General features: G+C 43.2%; 1 protein-coding gene across 9 annotated transcripts in view; it reads right to left on the bottom strand.

Moving 5' to 3' along the window:
• Sox5 (SRY-box transcription factor 5) overlaps positions 1-18,353 on the bottom strand; it is a 385,023-nt gene that overhangs the window by 67,362 nt on the left and 299,308 nt on the right. For 7 of the 9 annotated variants that reach the window (XM_038318754.1, XM_038318747.1, XM_038318750.1 and 4 more), the window contains one exon: positions 6,567-6,713. The exons of the other annotated variants lie outside the window; for them this stretch is intronic. In XM_038318754.1, coding sequence (XP_038174682.1) covers positions 6,567-6,713 — 147 coding nt within the window. The remainder of the gene's footprint in view (positions 1-6,566; positions 6,714-18,353) is intronic. 9 annotated transcript variants of the gene reach the window in all.

The raw sequence follows: 18,353 nt of genomic DNA, 5'->3' as shown, positions 1-18,353 counted from the left end.
AGCTGTCTGCAGGTAGGTTTTCAGAAGTGGAGACCAGGTGTGAGTCCCCCAGAGGAAGGACCAACGAGCACGCCCTGCGCACTGTCTCCACCAGGGGAAAGACCCGCCATCTCTGCTGTGCTGTTCTGTCCGTCTCCTCCTCTACACTCTTCCATCTGCCCTTCCCTGACGGATGCAGGTGTCACCATCCCACCCTGCCTATATTCCATGGCTTTGAACATGCTGTTTTTCTGTCAAGACTCGCCTCTGGATAGAACCAGATTGGCAGGACTACCATCATTGACCAAATACTGCTGAGTGGACTTTTCACATACTCAATTGCCTTTCTTTCCTGTGGTTTGTGTTATTAAAGAGATTTGGTGTACCTCGCCATGCTGTGTTTGAGACTCAAAGCATTCTAAACAAAATCAGAATACCAGCAGAGCCTAGGCCAGGGGACGTAAAGGGCATTGCATCGCCCCTCTGGGTTGGTTCCCCTTTACAGTTAACACACAGGTTGTAAGGAATCTGTCTTTGCTTTATAATTTGTGTTGTTTTCCCACCACGAACATGGTTACTATTCCTTTTCTTAGTTCTGAGAATATATTGCCGGGTGACCTGTTTGGACATTTATGGTCCTGGAGCTGAGAATGCCTATGGTTAAGCACTGAGCTGCGGGAAGATTCCCTCTGATTAAACACAGATGGAAAGGGAGGGGCAGGACTCCTCCCAGGGGTTAAATGATAACATTTCATTTAACATGTTCCAGTTCAGTAGCAAGGGACGGCAAAAAGAGAACCGCTTTATTTAAAATCACAGGGTGATGATGTTTTATCTATCATAAATCTGTCCCACCCAGGAAGTGCTAATAATAAGGGTCACGGTGACAGCTCAGCTCTATGGGGTAACTGAGATGAACGCACCATGCAAGCGTGATGCACCCGCAACACATTTCAGACACTCAAAGGACAATCCAGTCACATCCGCTGGAATACAGAGTGAAGGTGGGGGGCGCAGCAACTTTCCCGCAGACCACATGCTTCTCTCGGGGCAGGGTCCCAGCTTCCCAGAGAGGGGGTAAAACTGCTGCCCAGCTGAACTACTGTTCTGAAGTCAGAGGAGAGATCGGAACTTCAAAAGTCCCAGGCCCCACAATTCGACGGTGGTGCCATGGCATTGTTTGACACTGATATACAGTGATTAATTACAGCCCCTCATCTCTTTACAGTGCCTGACTCCCTGATCCAGCAGCCCAAGGCCAACGCTGGTCCCAATCGAGTTTTGGATGATGTGGTTCTGAGATACGGATGGACCTGGAAATCCAGGAGGAGAGTTTAAGCAGAACAGCACATTCTTGGAAATATTCTGAGGTCCTCTACATATTCCAAGTAATACTCGCAGAACCCTTACTCCTCAGCCATTCCCATGGCTGTATGAGGCATGAAAGCCAGTCAAGGCCAGGGTCATGACACCGAGTGGTGGGCTTTGAATGTGTCACCCTGGGAAGACTCCTTTGGTGGCCTTAGCTCTTCCTGGTCCACCTCAAACTCATGAAATCTCCCAAGGTGGTGAGCTGTACATTTAAAGGATACTTCTGTCCTATCAGTAAAAACTAGTAAACTTTAGTAAAAGAAAGAAAACATGTTGAGCTTGACAGTCCATGCTTGTGATCCCTGCACTTGGAGGTGCTGGTGGGGGAACAGGAGCTCGAGGCTTGTCTGGGCTACAAAGCAAGTTTGTGTCCAGCCTGTGTTACTTGAGACCCTGTTTCAAAAACCAAAACCCACAAAAAAAACCAAAAAAACAAGCAAGCAAGTAAACAAACAAAAACATAGCATGTACACACACACAAACAAAAACAAATAAATAAAGCAACAGCATCAAACAGTACTCAGTGTGACAGTTTATGGGATTGCTGGTCAGACTTGATTAGGACCGGATGCTGTCAGTTCATGTTCTTATTTTCCTTTTTCTCCCACTTGGCTTTATAAATACCTGTCTCAAGTCACTAAAAATGCTGTCATTTTCCAAACGTATCATAACCGGTCTTTAATCAAGATGTCTCTGAGCTGAGCACTAAATCCTCTTGGGAATATGTATATCAGGCTGAAAGGTGCTATACAAACTCATCCCTCAAGATCAGTATGGGCAGTGTTTACTTCGTAGCCTCCAAGTGTGTGATCGGCACCATTAATAGGATAGTGTCTGAGACAAGCCATTGGCAGCGCAGGTACGACCCCCACACGCACACAGCCACCAAGTAGGAAAAGATGACTTCATTTCTGTGAGAGTGGATCAGATATCCACGAAGCTCCAGCTCTTGCTTCGGCAACTGAAGCGGTATTTACAAGGATATTGCCGCAGCAAGGATCCGATTGTATCTGGTCAGCTGGCCGGGCCGTTCTGGCTTTGTCACACAAGCGTTTCTTTCCCTTGTCATGACTCCCAGGTGCGACTGCTGAGCAAATGGGGCATCACTGCCAGAAAAGGATTGGAAAAGAACAGCAGCAACAACAACAGAAATCCTGATTTGGACAATCTGTGTGTTCTTGCCATCGACAAAGGCTTGGCTGTGGGGACTGGGGCGGCTGGCGGAGGGCCACAGTGAGGTTAAAAGAAAAGCACCCAGGAATTCTCTGTTGTTGTCGGCTACTAAAGCTAACTGGTTTGGGTGGCCGCTGGAGATACACACCTTTCCATCAAACGCAGAGAGACCTCAATAATAGCATGTACAAGTTGTCCCTCACATTTCCCCAAGAGGTGACTACTTTTACAATGAAAAAAAAAAATCACTTAAAATCTGAAGTTTAGAGAGTTAGCGCAACCAATAAAGATAAGGATAATAAAGAGCCTGGCGGGGATCTCAAAAGACTCTACTGGTTATACAGAAAGGGATTTAAATTAGCAATGTGAGCTACTAACAAGTAAAATGCTGAACACATCCTGTATCAGTCTGCTTGGTGGCTGAGTCTAGCCTGGAAACAAATTTAAACATTTGTTAAGGCATGCAAACATATTTGCAGCAAGATTCAAATTCCAGTATCATGCAACTGTATGCTAAGCATTCCTTTGTACTAGAAGGCAGAATCTCTAGTACAGAAGTTGGAGATTTTATAGTTTTAGTCCTTGTTATTCGCCAACATTTAGCCATAGAGCTGAATGTAAGCTCACAGAACATTGGTGAGGAGCTCAATAAATCTATTTGCCTTTGTTGGTTCATGGAAGAGACGGCTGTCACATGGGAGCTGCAGGAAAGAATTCAAAACCTGGGTAAAAGATAAGAGTCCAAGTTTTTAGAAAGACCCAAAGTGCTGTGGACATGTTGGAATTTGCCCAGGGTTTTAATTCACCATTATATTCTCTTTGATAGTGGATGAGCCACTGAATACACACACACACACACACACACACACACACACACACACACACACGGCATGTTACTAATTGAGCCAAGACTTTACAACATTGTGCAGACACATACACATGCATGTGTGTGTGCAAGCACACAAACATAAACACACTATATGTTACTAATTAAGCCAAGAGTTTGCAACATTGTGCACACACACGTTACTAGTTAAGCCAAGACTTTACAACATTGTGCATATACACAGATGCACACACGTACACACACACACACACACACACACACACACACACGCACGCACGCACGCACGCACGCACATTCGACGTGTTACTAATTAGACTTTACAACATTGGCCAGCAATACCACTTCAGGCATTGATGAGGACAGTCCCTAAGCAGTGACATCAAGGACAGGAAAGCCAGGCTCTCAAGTGCGGACTTGGACCAGACTTCATGTAGAATTTTCTCTCTGTTACAAAATGCAGTTCCTGCATGCAGCTTTCAGACATGCACTGTGAGTCCTCTAAAGCTTTCTTTATCATTTAATATTATAAATAATTATGTTCCTAGGCAGCAGTTCAAAGCTCAGTGTAGCACTTGTACAACACCCCAGGCAGGTCAGGTGACCTTTCTCCAATCCTGCTCTCTCTGGTGCTGAGGACAGACAAAGTGATACGTCTGTCATACGCCATTACCATTAGAAGAGAATCTTGTTCTTTTATTACAACTGAACTCCGCCAGATCTCTCAGCAGGAATGCTAAGTGAAATCAATGTCTTGGATTTCCAGGCTGAGCTCGGAGGTCGCAGCCTCTCTATCATTTCTCAGCATTATCCTTTCTCTCGCGCGCACACACTCCCTGAGCCTCCAACTGGCACACAGCAGATTGAAAACAGCATGAATCAGAGGACTCATGCTGTACAATTTTACAGTCTTTTGGAGCCCCTCCTTTTGATCCCCCCTTCCCTGTTTTTTTTTCTTTTTGCAAATTGCAAATAAGTTTTGCTTGTGTCCTCTGGAGTTGGGAGTCAGAGGCAATGGTCCATCCAGGAGGAGGGTAGCTGGTTTAACTCAGAATGCACCCTTCACTTTTGACAGCTGTCCGTAGGAGCGTTGTTCATCTGTCACCCCTTAAACTGGACATGCACCTCCACTGCTCCAAAGAGTAAATAGACTTGAAATGCAAGCCTTCAATTCCATCTATGCCAAGCAGGTATGCACAAAGCCCTTACACTATTGTGTGAGAGGAAGACAGGCAAAGAAACTGGCAACAACGAAAAACACAAACACACAGAAAACATCCCCAAGATACTGGTAGCTGATTGTCTTAAAACAAATATGCTAATAAATGAATGCTAGTGAATACATTAGCTCTGTGGAGTCACAATATCCATCATGCGATGTGCAAACATCATTTATAAGCTAGAGGAGAACTAGTGGGTTCTGTTTATGTATTACTAGTGGCAATTTTGAGAGCTACATTCAAATGATGTGGCTTAGTATCACAGCTCTTCTTAACTCCCTGGGTTTTTTTTTTGTGAACTATATCAACATAGGCATATTTTGGAATTCTTTCTGACAACCAAAGTAGTGACAGGCAGCATGCTAGAGGACACTGGGCAAGGGACACATTTTTATTAAATTGTTGCTACTAGAAGAGCTCGGTCAAATCTTTTATATGTGCTCTAAGTGTGGGCGGGAAGAGAAGCACCCACAAAGCTTTATGTGATAGATAAGTCATGAAGGCTGACTTTTAAAAAAAAAGTAATTACACTTCAAAGATAAACGGTAGGGTATATGTTTATTTCCTGTGACTCGTGGTAACTGAAAGACACTTTATTCTTTCACTCTTGTGAGCTGAATAGAGGCATAAAAAACTAAGATCTAGAAGAATTTTAACCCTGCTGAAACCACTGTTCTCTTTGGTGCTGAATCCATAGGGTTTCATGAGTACATAAGACCACTTGGCTTGCTCAGTCCTTTCCCATTCACAACAAAGAAGCTTTCAGTGGCCTTGACATTTGCCATTGTTACCTATGGGAAGACTCTTGTAGCGATCGCCAGCCAGCCTGCTGAGGGATGGACAGACGGATGAATGGCTGGGAACCGAGCAGAAGCAAAGATGGAAGAGGCTGTCTGGCATTTAATGCTTCTTCATTATTTGTATTAAGTAAAAGGGTTGAGAAGATACTAATGATAAAGTAATGATTTCACCCAGAAGTAAGGGGAAATCCACTAATCATAAAACAGAATCAAACAGTCTACAGTCCTGAGAGGGGGACTCTAATGTAAAGCACTGTCGAGGATAGTAATATGATGGGCCGCACACAAAGCTAGACAATTAAGGAAGATGTTTGGTGGGAAAATTATTAGCGGTGTCAATTTTCTGGTTTGTATTTTGTAATAAAGTTAAATATTTGCAGTTATTTTTGTGAATAATCCCAGAAACCATCACTCTTTGGCTAGCTTATTGTGTTCACACAACAGCACACACGTGAAGTCTGCACATACAAAGACTTTTCCCCCAAGGCTCTCTGCTCTTTTCTAAGAGGCATTCATCTTGAATTCCCCCAGCCTTCCCCTGTGTTCTAAGGAAATGTCTCCAGAGCTCTGAAGCCAGAACCGTGTTTAAATAGTCTCCCAACACTATTATTATCTTCATGTCTTTACATGATAATCTTGGTGGATGGGTGACATATCTAAAATTACAGCTATGCCATTACCATACTGCATTATAACAGTTATTGATAGGTTTTAAGAAACACTCCATATGTCTCAATTCTCCTCATACTTAAGTTTCTATTTCAGTTGTTTATCCCTTGGCAAACGTTCGCATTTCTTGCCGAAGCCACTCTCTCTTCCTAATAAATTCTAATGTACTTTTATCCATATATGGCTTTCTGGACTTTATTATTGATTAGTCTTTAGATTATAAAGGACAGCTATTTGATTGCTTTATAGATATCTGCTTTTAAGGCTATAAACTCACTGGTTCAAAGATGCACACTTCAGATTCTCATAACTATCAGTACGTTTGTGGAGTGAGTAAGTCAATTATTAGAAATGGAAATTTACACATACAACTGTTGCCCCTTCTAAAAGTCTTACCTCCATGAACACCCTGAGTTTAGCCCAGTGGCTGGAATCTATGAGACCTTCAACAAACACCACTGAGCGAACAGAAGCCCAAGGAAAGAGAGATGAGCTTATTGAAGAGGGTACCTTGCTTTTGGGTGGTGGGCTGTTTGTGCTCTTGTCTGTGTGAATGCTGGTAGGAGACACGGCAGCACCAAGGTTGCCTTGGGGTAGGCCTAGGAGCTTCCCTCCTGGAGAAACCTGCATTGCGGCTAGCTGGGCAGCATAGAACTGCTACAGAAGAAAAGACAGAGAGAGACTGTCAGTCATAACGCAAACACCCTTCAGAAGCACACAGTCGGATGCACCATGCTTCCTATGTTTATTTCTGGTTACACCCAAAATACTGAATGAAAATCTGTCACCGTTCTACAACTTGACTTGTCGGGAGAGCAAGGGCAGACAACAGAATCTTTTTGGCAATAGCAGGCTCAGGGGCACAGGACAGAAGTAGCCATACATTCACGCCTTATGGCTGACCAGGAAGGCAAGCCTTTGGTAGTATTTGGCTAAGGCCTATTCACCCTTAAATTCTTCACCGGGTGTCACTAAGAAACTAGCTTCACATCTAGAGGAACTCTCTTATCTACATTGGTTTGCTCTTTGACTTATCGAACTGGGCATCTGGAACTATTTTTTTTCTTCTGAGAATTAACTTTGCGGAAATTGGGAAACATATTGATAAGGAAGGCAGGAGAGGACTCTGGGAGGATGATATGTGGTCATTCTACCTACACTGTTAAAAATTAACCGGATACCTGCTAGTTAATTCGCTTCATACTCTAAACAGACACATCTCAAAAAAAAAAAAAAAAAAGCCTCTATGGAGCACACACTAATACTTATTAACAAAAAAGAAAAGCTGCTCCAACAAATAATAAAAAGTTTAAAAGGACATTTCACTTTATAAGGATATCTTAGGATGCAGTATCCAACCTCAAGAAACGCTTCACATTCAAACATGGACATCAAACACAGAGACGAACTTTAGACTTCATGTAGTAATCTTTAAGAAATTTGACAGTCTGGATTAGAAAGTACTTCACCTTGATAACATGCATGTGTCCTACATGTCCCCGTGTCCTATTTTGTCCTTGTCTAAGACCCAAAGAGCCTTTTCTATGCAATCCAGTGTTTCTGCAATGAATGCAATGGGATTGGAGGCCACCAGAGAGAAAGACCACATGATATTCCTCCCGGAAGAACATTTTCAAAGCAGAAAATTGTTCCCGGAACACAACACATTCTGCTAAGTAGGACCCCACTGTAAATGACATGCTGGAAGCCAACTGCAGCATTCCACAAAGATACACATGCATCACCTGCAGTTCTGCATCCTATGACCCAAATGCCAGCAGAAAATTTGCCTTGGTGACAGAGGCTACTGCTTATTTACAAGTAAAGTAAGATGCATGGAGAGAAAGCAGGGCCCTCCGTATTTCGATCGTCAGTACTGATCACCATCACAATTTTATATTGGAATAATAATATTTCTGATTTCAACCACTGAAAAAGGTTTCATCCCTAAGTCTTAGGTTACATAAAGAGTTAAATAATAATTTGCCTCGTGGCTAAAGACTTCAGAGTTTATGGTTATTTCTTTGAATTCATAATTGATATATTCCTCCCGATGGTGATGAAAACTTGTCCGTTATTTCCTAGGATTTGAAAAGTTGATTTTTTTCCTGCCATCATTTTGAGCTGTTTATGAGGTTATTTATAGTGTAACTGTGTCCTCAGGACACAGCTTAGCAAATTACACACATGCCTAGTAGAATACACAGACCCGTGAATTTGAAAAACACACACATTTTCAGTCTAGCCCCAGAACAATGCTATATTCTGTAACTTTTGTTTAGCATTGCTTGTTGTGTCCTTGAAAAGAATTACATCAGTTGTTACTACTAGAAGTATGTGTTAAGAAAACACATTTCTGGCTTCAGTATGCAATAAAAATGAGATTTTACCAACTAATATAAGTGACATGGGACATCTAGACATCTGTATGTAAACACCAAAATGTTTTTAAAACCTCAGTGATTTAAACTTTAGTGTTGTCCCTTAAAGGATTTATCATTATCCTTTTTTGTCTGTCTGTCTGTCTATCTATCTATCTATCTATCTGTCTATCTATCTATCTATCTATCACGCTATGGTGTTAGACATTTAAATAACTTGATCTTAATCAAATATTCCTAAAAGGTGAGTCAATGATTATTGGTCATTATAGGTACATTTGCAGCTTTCAAAAATAAAAACAAAATTACAGGACCTGTACTTAAAGGTAAAAGGATGAAATCATTGTATTGCATTTGGAAGTTGAAGGTGTCACATGCTCAACATTAAAAAAAGCTCACCCGCTTCCCCCACTTTCTACAAGCATTTTTTCTCACCATTTTACAAAAGGAAATGGGGTTTATCAGGGTTCAAATATCCAAAGACATGCTTTTTAATTCAAATTGAAAAAGTTGCCCAAAGTCAGATGGCTTATAGCGGGAGGGAATATTCAAATCCCCTCCCCCACAGGTCTGGTAGAAGAGACAATGGCCCTTGAAGGAGCTGAAAGAATTACAAGTAGGAGCTTTGGGATAATCTAAGACAGAATCTGGAGCTGTGTGGAGGGGCAAAGGCATACTTAAAAAAAAAAAAAACCCGAAACAACAGGGACCTGTGGATGCCAAAAAGATAAAGGAAATAATCAACTGGCAGACTATCACCAATTTTATGAGTGTTTCCTTAACAATCTTGTCTTGTTGGAGCTTCAAGGAGGAGAGGAGGGAAATGAAATTAAGAAGTTAGTAGTTTAATCCTAAATTTTATTAATGACCTGTGGGCTGAAACCTGAAAAGGGCTTTAAAAATTTCCACCATTAGTTTCAAGATAAGAGTGGATTGGGTCAGTTGGTTGCTGGTCACCTTCAATCCCAACACTCGGGAGGCAGAGGCAGGCGATCTCTGAGTTTGAGATCAGCCTGGTCTACACAGAGAGTTCCAGGACAGCTAGCACTACACAGAGAAACTGTCTCAAAAAAAAAAAAAAGAAAAAAGAAAAATTCAAAACAAACAAAAAGAGTGAAGTGTGTCTGTAAAGTTCAAGTTAAAACACTAGTTTAGTTCTGCTAAACCAGCAAGGCGAGAGAACTGAGATTAGGCCTCCAGCTTGACCGTCTCAAGGAAGCTTACTCTCTCCCAGTCTCTGATGTTTAGAAGATCGTAGCTGTCTTCACAGAAATACAATTACTATCCTATACCTCATTTTACCTGCAACGCCAGAAAGAAAAATGCAGAGCTGGGTGTCACCAGCTAAGTCTAACCCTATAGTTTAAATAACTGTTGGAGGACAGGAATGTGCTCCCCTATTGGAAGGAGACCCCCCAAGGATGGCAGGCACAGAGAAAGACAGCAAAGCCAGTGACCAACCGAGTGGACACCCCGAGAAGCAAGCATCACCGGCTCAGTCTTCCTGTGGATGCTCGTAAAATACGGGCAAGAGAATTTGTCCTGAAAATCCAGGCATGGGAAAGGCAGAGAACAACATGAGTGAGGATTAACCAGAGCAAAGACAAGGCTGGAGGATCTGCTGTGAGGTCATTAAAACTTAGAGGTGATGCTTTTGAGCCTAAGAAGCCGACCTGGCATCACTAATGCCAAAATTAACAAGAGAAAATAATATGCATGTCATAGCAGAGTGGGCAGAAAACATAATTTACCTAAGTCTTTCTTTTTAAAATATAATACACAATTGTCATATGTTTGTGTATAGTAATCATGGTGAGACAAAGTTTATTACACGTTCGTTCTGAAAAGGCAAGCCAGACAGAGAGGCTATCTCATAATCCTGCACTGTGACAGCAAAATGCTGATGGGCCCGTCTCACAGGGATTTCCTCAAAGGGCAAACTCTCTCCCCTCCTCTCATCTTCCTTTACTCTCCCTTTCTCCCTGCTCTCCCTCCTCCCCCTCCCCTCCAGTCATCTTCTTTCCCCCTCCACCCACTTCCCCTTTTTCTCCTCTTCTCCCTCTTCTTTCTTTTCTTCCTAGAGCATTCCTGCTGGAACCTGGGGTTTCACACACGCTAGGCCTGAGCACAGGTCCCCCCCCCCTCCCGGGTGCTTTAATAGGTGTGAAGAAGACGAAGGCCATCCCACACAACAGCTGAACTGTATCCACCCTGGCCAGCCAAACCTAATCACCATTTTGTTACGCTTACTGGCTTGTGTATACAGAAGTGGGGTCAAGCGGTACGTTGACGGGTCCACTTATTGGCCTTTGAGTTTCCGGCCAAGCTCTAGCATCCAGTGCTAGATTAGAACTTGGTGAGGGTGATAAAGACAGATAGTTTCACCTCTGCTAATGAGCTTGGTATTTTGGGTAAGATGAGTGTTCGACACTTTGGACAACCTGGTTTTTCTCCCATGGTTATATACAATACGTGTTTACAACCTTTTAAGAGGACGTTCACGTCAGACATGCTAGTGCTCATCACTGACAAAATAACAACAATTTAAATTCTAAGCTGGATTATCATACTCATTTGATAGGAACTTCTTGCCACTTCTCCCTAATAGCATATTTTCCCCAAATTGCTCACAACACAGCTTCTCCCATTGGCTACAGCCTGGTGTCTAGTTGCCATCTGGAGTATCTGGATTTGAAACACTCGGGTCTGACAAAAATAACTATCAGGATTTGATGTCTCATACCTATTCAGTGACTAGTGATCCCCACGAAGGCAAGGCCTATGCCTTTGTCTCTACCGCCACCTCAAAATAGCAAATGCAAGTTGCATAGACCCAAAGGCAAGAGGTGTAATGACATCATTGCTTCTTAACGAATATGAGTCTCTTGTACATCTTTAGTCACGCTGTTATGCATCTAGACAGTCTGGATGGAGGTAAAGGAGATAGTGAGGACCCTGCATTTAGTCATTTCCCAAGACCAGGCAGCACAAGCTAGTGCGTTCCTCTCCTCCGGGCATGGATGAGGAGGGGACAGAGTGAAGGCAAAGTCATATAAGCACTGTTCAGCACCTTCTCTCTACCTTCCCTTCATTCTCTTCGCTCTATGCATGTCTCCTCCATGTTCAACATCATACCGCACAGGAAACACGCATGTTTCTTTGTGGGGAGTGGACTTCTCAAATGTCGTCTGTAAAGATTAGCGGCTCTAGACGGCATTCAGGAAGTCTGCTGTGGCTGTGAAATGAATGGTGAGCCCAAGATTGCTACAGCCACTGAAGAGCTTTTCTGAATATTATAAGTGCTTTTATACATTTATTTTATTAACTCTGGTGCATGCATGTGGTTGCAGAAGGGCATGTGCGTGTGAGTGCAGTACCACAGCCATGGAAGAGGACTTCGGAGTCCCTGGAGATGGACTGAGCCACAGCTGGCTGCAAGCTGCCTAACTTGGGAGCTGAGAATACAGTTCCTGAGCTCGGTAGGAGCAGGATGTGTTGAGCCATGTCCCAAGCCCCTGACAATGGTCTTTCAAAGCAGAATCCTATTCTCTGAGTGATATTTTCCCCAAACACTAGTATTTAGGAGAATAAAAGAAGTATGCTAAATGTGAATATAAGTGAATTTTTCAAATTTTCCTGTTTATTCAGATGGGAGCAAAGATGTTGCTTTTGTTCTCCCTAAGGGGTTAAGCAGGTACAAGGATAAAGTTGTCATCCTGCGTGGGCCTCGGTGATTAGTCATAATCATCACTCCAGATGAATTACTACTCGTCAAAAAATCAAAAATAAGCAAACATACAGACTTAAAATTTCAAAACTAACATAGAAACATAGTATTTCTGACACAGTCTTCCAAGTCAAATATGTGTACAGAAAGGGAAAATTTTATTTATTTTTTTAAATGATGTCAAGACATATGGACAGACACACACACACACATAAACACCTATTAATGCACACACATATGCACACTCATGGACACATTCATACACACACACACATACCTTGTACATGGTAACGTTTATAAGGTAGATACTCAGGACAGAGATGACAGTATCTCCATATGGTATCATCTGTGATGCACATTTCGGAATGGATTCGTACCCAGTGTAAAGGAAACCTGGAGAGATCCACTAACTTAAATGTGATCTAGAAGGGAAATTTTCAGTTTTCCTTTTCTTCCTTCCCTAAAGTGAAGGGATGTGGAACGACATGGTGAACAGAAACAAAAACTGAAAGCAATTTCAAGCCTCCAGAAGTGTTATCTTTATGGCTTAATTTCTGCTTCTTAATGTAACTTAAATGTAGAATTTAAAGAGAAACTAATGTACTGGAGAAAAATCTTTCAAAACACGCCAGCAGGTTTCGATGGGGATGAATGTGCTTTCTGCATCATTGTTTGTCATGCGTCCTCAGAAAATTATCAAAGCAGCTTGGATTTAAGCGTGGACTTCCCCTAGCAGTGGCAGCATTAACTTATTTAATAAGTACATTATGTGTAAAACGGCATCGACTAAAGTTTCAGTACAGAGCCACACACGGAGTGGGTAACCGCTTATGATGTATGTGTTCCTACAGGTTGGCTAATAAACTATGTTCTACTCTCCCATCCTGGCAAATTCAAGAGCACAAGAAGCACCAAATATCCCACACATTGGGGATCCTCTATCAACCCCCCCCTAAATTAAGAAGTGGGGAAATAGTTCAGCGATTAAGAGAGCTCACTGCTTTTTGAGAGGACCCGAGTTTGATTCCTAGCACCCATGGGAGGAGACTCATTCACCATAACTCCAGAAGTAGGGATTTGGACTATTTCTGGTCTATCAGGGCACCCCTATACATGTGCCCCCCATTATATAATTTAAAAGATAAATCTTGAGATGAGACTCAAAGAGCGCCACATGGTTGGTAAAGGTGGGAGGAAGCAGGAAGCTTGCACTTTGATGGTAAGAATATTAAATGGCCCGTCCCAGTGTTGAAACTGTATCTACTCCCTGGCAAAGAAAGCAAAGTTAGTGAGTGACTTGGAAGTCCTCAGTTGTTTAGGAAAAATACCTGAAAATGGGATTTTATAAAATAAATCACACATCTAAAACCATATGGTAAACAGAGTTGGACTCAATAGCCCAGGGTGGAAATGACCCCAAATCTTCTCAAGGGTAAATGGTTCTTTTAAAAAAGTGGGGGAAAGCTAAGGAAGGGGTTATTACTCAGCAGGTGATGGCGCATCTGAACCTTGAGGAGCTTGGCTTTGCCGAGGGAGTACAGCAGAGGAAGTGGAGGAGAGGCTGTGTGCTGCCGCTCACATACAGTGCTGGAAAGAGCTAAGTTATCAAACAAAGATGGATGGAAGTGTCCAGGGTCAGGGAGGGAGGAATGTGAGCAGCTCCTTCAGTGGGGAGCTTTAATTTGGGGATAATTGCTGTCCTTGTCGCTCCATATTAAAATATCCTGTGTTAATTATCTTCATTGTCACTAAGGATAAAATAAACAAACAATAAATAAAGTCTGACATACTCAACCTAGGGGAGATGGATTTACTGTGAGTTGTGGTTTCAGAAGGTTTAGGGCATGACTGCTCAGCTCACACACGGGAGAGCATCAGAGCAGGGGACACACAAAGGGGAACAGGAAATAGGAAGTGAGGGAAGACACAGGTAGATGTCCAGGGCCAGAGAGAGTTCTCCTGCCATGGCCACCACCCGGAACCATTTCTTCAGAGTAGGCCCCTCTTTATTTCACCACTTCCCAAGAAGGCTGTCATTCTGCCACCTATCAAGGGACTAATCCATTGGTATGGCCATGATCTATTATCTCTGGAAATGATCCCTAGATGCAGCAACACATGGTTTATTAACCCCCTAGACATCTCTCCACCCAGTCAAGTCAAGAATCAAGGTTCAATCCCCTGGTGTGAGGCTACCTGGACCCTTCTCTTCTTGTTTTCAGACTCTCTGTAGAAGACAGGAGGCTCCTGGTCAGAATGACTGTACACCTTACTGACAGGGACTGACTTGAGAGAGCCGGCATCTGACAATCTACAAGCCTCCTCAGCCCCCTAGTGAGCACAGTGAAGTCAGAAGGCTTCCATCTCTCTCTCCTCTTTCTCTCTCCTTTCTCTCTCTCTCTCTCTCTCTCTCTCTCTCTCTCTCTCTCTCTCTCTCTCTCTCTCTCTCTCTCTCTCACACACACACACACACACACACATATACACACAAAAAAAATCCACCACTGGTTTACACTTCCCCTGATGCATCAGGATATGTAAATAAACCCTGAACATCACTCTGTATGCAGCAGAATACATCCCTTGAGCTAGGCCGGCTGTGGAGTCAACCACTTCTGCAGTCCCCAAAGAAACAAGATAGAGAGGTTTGGCTTCTTTCACTTAGCACTGTGCCTTTGGCGCCTCTGCCCGCTCAATGAGCATTGGTCCGGCTGAGCTGGTTCTTCCGCTTGATAAATCACAGTACACCGTGTTTGTTCACTTAGCCACTCGACGGACACTTGGAGTTTTGTTTCCTATTTTTAGGCTGTTATGAATAATCCTGCCATGGACATTCCAGTGCCAGCCTTTGTGTGTTTTTATTACTCTGGGCTACCCAGTTTCTAACAGTGGATTTGCTTAGTCATATGAACATGAGTCACACAAGTCCATGTTTACTTTGAAAGCCATTTCTTTTCCACAGGGGCTGAGCGCCTTTGTGGCCCTTTTTCAATGTCTGGATTTTTCAGTTACACTACATCTTCATCGGGACTTAGCATTTGCTGTGTTTTTAAAACTGTATTATTTTTTCTGTTTACATGTACTAGTGATTGCCTGCATGTATGTACAGGCGTCATATCTGTGTCATTCCCTCAAGGCCAGAAGTGGGAGTTTAATATCCTGGAACTGGAGATACAAGTAGTTGTGGGCCTGGACTGAAATCCTCTGGAAGAGCAGCCAGTACTCTTAGTGGCTGAGCCGTCTCTCCAGATCCTTGCCTATCTTCCTAAGGATAATTATTCTAGCAAAACTGGATATGTGGGGTCATTGCCTGGCACTGCGTCTCTGACTTTACTGTCTTTCCATGAGCTTAATAGCTACCTCTCTTGTTTTCTATGGAAAAATTACATATTGAAATCTTTTCCTTTTGGAAAAGATTGGGCTATCACGTTGAGTTAAAAGAAAGTTTTATATTTAAAGAGTAAAATGTGCTAGAGAAATGGTCTAAGAGTCTAGTATCAGAGAAGGGCATGGCTATCATTGAAAAATCATACATAGTGTGATGTGGGAGGGTCTTCTGTTTAAGTTGATTTCATTGGTTAATAAAGAAACTGCCTGGCCCATTTGATTGGCCAGCCCCATGTTGGGCACCATTCTGTAGTGAGGAGCTGCGGGCAGGCCTGCTTTTCATCCCGCCATGCTCCAGGCTGCCTGGCTAGCTTATGCCCCAAAATAACACACAAACTGCATTCATTTAAACACTGCCTGGCCCATTAGTTCCAGCCTCTTACTCACATCTTGATTAAAACATATCTAATAATCTGTGTAGCACCACGAAGTGGTGACTTACTGGGAAGATTCTAGTGTAAGTCCATCTTGGGCCGGAGCTTCATCATGTCTGTCTCCCTGAGGAGAGGCATGGCATCTGCCCCAGAGAGGCAAGGCATGGCGATTTATTAACTTCTCTTCCCAGCATTCTGTTCTGTCTACTCTGCCCACCTAAGGGCTGGCCAATTAAATGGGCCAGGCAGTTTCTTTATTAACCAATGAAATCAACTCAAACAGAAGACCCTCCCACATCATTAGTGTGGCCGTAGAGTAATAAAATATCCCTTCTAATCTATATCATATGATACAGTAATCATCAGAGGACCTAGTTTCTAAGGAGAAACTCGGAATGTACACATGGGGGACAGGGATCTTTGAACTGTGAGACAGTTCCTAAGGAAAATGGTAGATGGGAGAAACATTCAACTGAAATGGCAAGCTCAGGATGTATAGGGGACTTCTCCATGGAGTGGAGGAATGAAGCCATTGTGGTGATAGGGTGTCACTAGGGATGCTGGAGTAAAAGTTTAGCATCAGGTCATGCAAGGGAACGGACCAGACAGGAGGCCAGGTTGTTAGCAGGACAAGCCATCAGGGAGAGAGAGGATACCAAGTCCTCAATGGAGATGACCTTCCCTCATCAGCAGGTGAGCCACGGCTCTGTATGTCTGAAGGGAGAAGCTTGCTTCTTATGATTCAAAAAGGAAAACATATTATCATGACTCACTCCTAAAACAAAACAAAACAAGAAAACCACCAAAAACAAAAAACAAACAAATAAACAAAAAACCCACCACACCTGGCTGGCAATGTCTTGTAAAAGCTGAGATGCAGCAGAGGTCCTATCTGCCTATAGTGTGGTTTTATATTAAGAAGTTTCTTTGAACCTGGATGTGTTGGCACCAAACATGCTGCGGCAAATAGATCTGCCCGGCGAAACCATATCTCGAACATAAGAAAAACTGATGCCTGTGAATTCACGAATAAAGGCCGTAACTTGTATTATTTATATAAAGCTGCCTCACTAAATGCTAGCAATACATATCCAAATGTTGTTATTCTGTTCAGTTTTAGGAGCTGTGAGAGCTGGGTGGGATAGGGAAGCACGGAGGAAGGGTGGATGGTGCGTGGGCGTGCAAACGGCATCCTGCTAAAGATGCCTCTGGACTTCCGCAAGCCATCGGACCGCTTACAGGCAAAAGGCTGTCACTCCATCTCTTCGCTCTGGCTGCAGGCGAGGAGCTGATAAACTACTGCCTCAGAGGTGCAGTCCCTTTAAGGGCTGTGTTCTTCATCTTATCACACACTAATAAATCCCAAACAGCTAGGAGAAAACTCATTTTGACTTTTATAATTGAAACCATTCCTTAAGGAACTAGATAAACTTCTGTAAGAGTCGCACTAGGAAATGCCACCCGAACTTTGCGCGGCCCCTCCCTTCCCGGTGCTCTATGCCACGAGCCACCTTCACGTTCTGCGCACAGCCCATTACAATATGTTCTAACATCTGCCTCCCCGTATGATGCACGACCTATCCAACTGACCCTTTTTCTGCTGCTCCAGACTCTCTGCTCGCTGCTGACTGAGAACAAGAGCTCTGCTTCCATCCCCGAGGTCACAGACCAGTAAATACATCTCCATTTGGCAAGGTAGGAAAGGATGCTGGCCAGGGGCTCTTCGTATCTCTATAATCTCTGATGGTACTTCATCTTTAATTAGTTTAATTTTGTGGAAAATGCCACTGAAATTCTTCTTAAAGCAACACAAAAAATGAAGAGAAAAAGACTTTCTCATTGGAAGAAAAGAACCTGTGGCTCTCAGATATTCATAATTTGATATAAGAAGCAGAGGATTATCACAGACTGTGGACACAAATGCTTCTGTTCAGCCAAGTTCATGACCATCGCTCATCGTTCCCAGCAGACGGTGAACGGGTGGCAGATATCAAATGGTAGACATGACATTCCAACAAAATGTAAGAACATCAGTGGCTTTTTATACCAAGCCAGACTGTATATTATTTTATATAACATGAGAACACACTTTTAGAATGTGTTCTGGCTGCACGCTGGAACATTCACACAGGACTGCTGGAGCACACACACATGCAGGAGTCCTGGTACACACATGCAGGACAGCTGGAGCATGCATGAAGGGACTGCTGGGGCATGCATGCAGGACTGCTGGGGCACGCATGCAGGACTTCTGGAGCACACATGCAGGAGTCCTGGAACACACATGCAGGACGGCTGGAGTACGCATGCAGGACTGCTGGGGCACACATGCAGGACTGCTGGGGCACGCATGCAGGTCTGCTGGGGCACGCATACAAGGACAAGAAATGTAAGAAGCATGATTCTGACCACTTACAGCAAGTTTTGC

The sequence above is a fragment of the Arvicola amphibius genome, chromosome 2, assembly GCF_903992535.2.
Source record: "Arvicola amphibius chromosome 2, mArvAmp1.2, whole genome shotgun sequence".
In the NCBI taxonomy this organism is placed as follows: Eukaryota; Metazoa; Chordata; class Mammalia; order Rodentia; family Cricetidae; genus Arvicola; species Arvicola amphibius.
The sequence above is the reverse complement of the archived record's forward strand: the minus strand, read 5'-3'. Positions and strand labels throughout refer to the sequence as shown.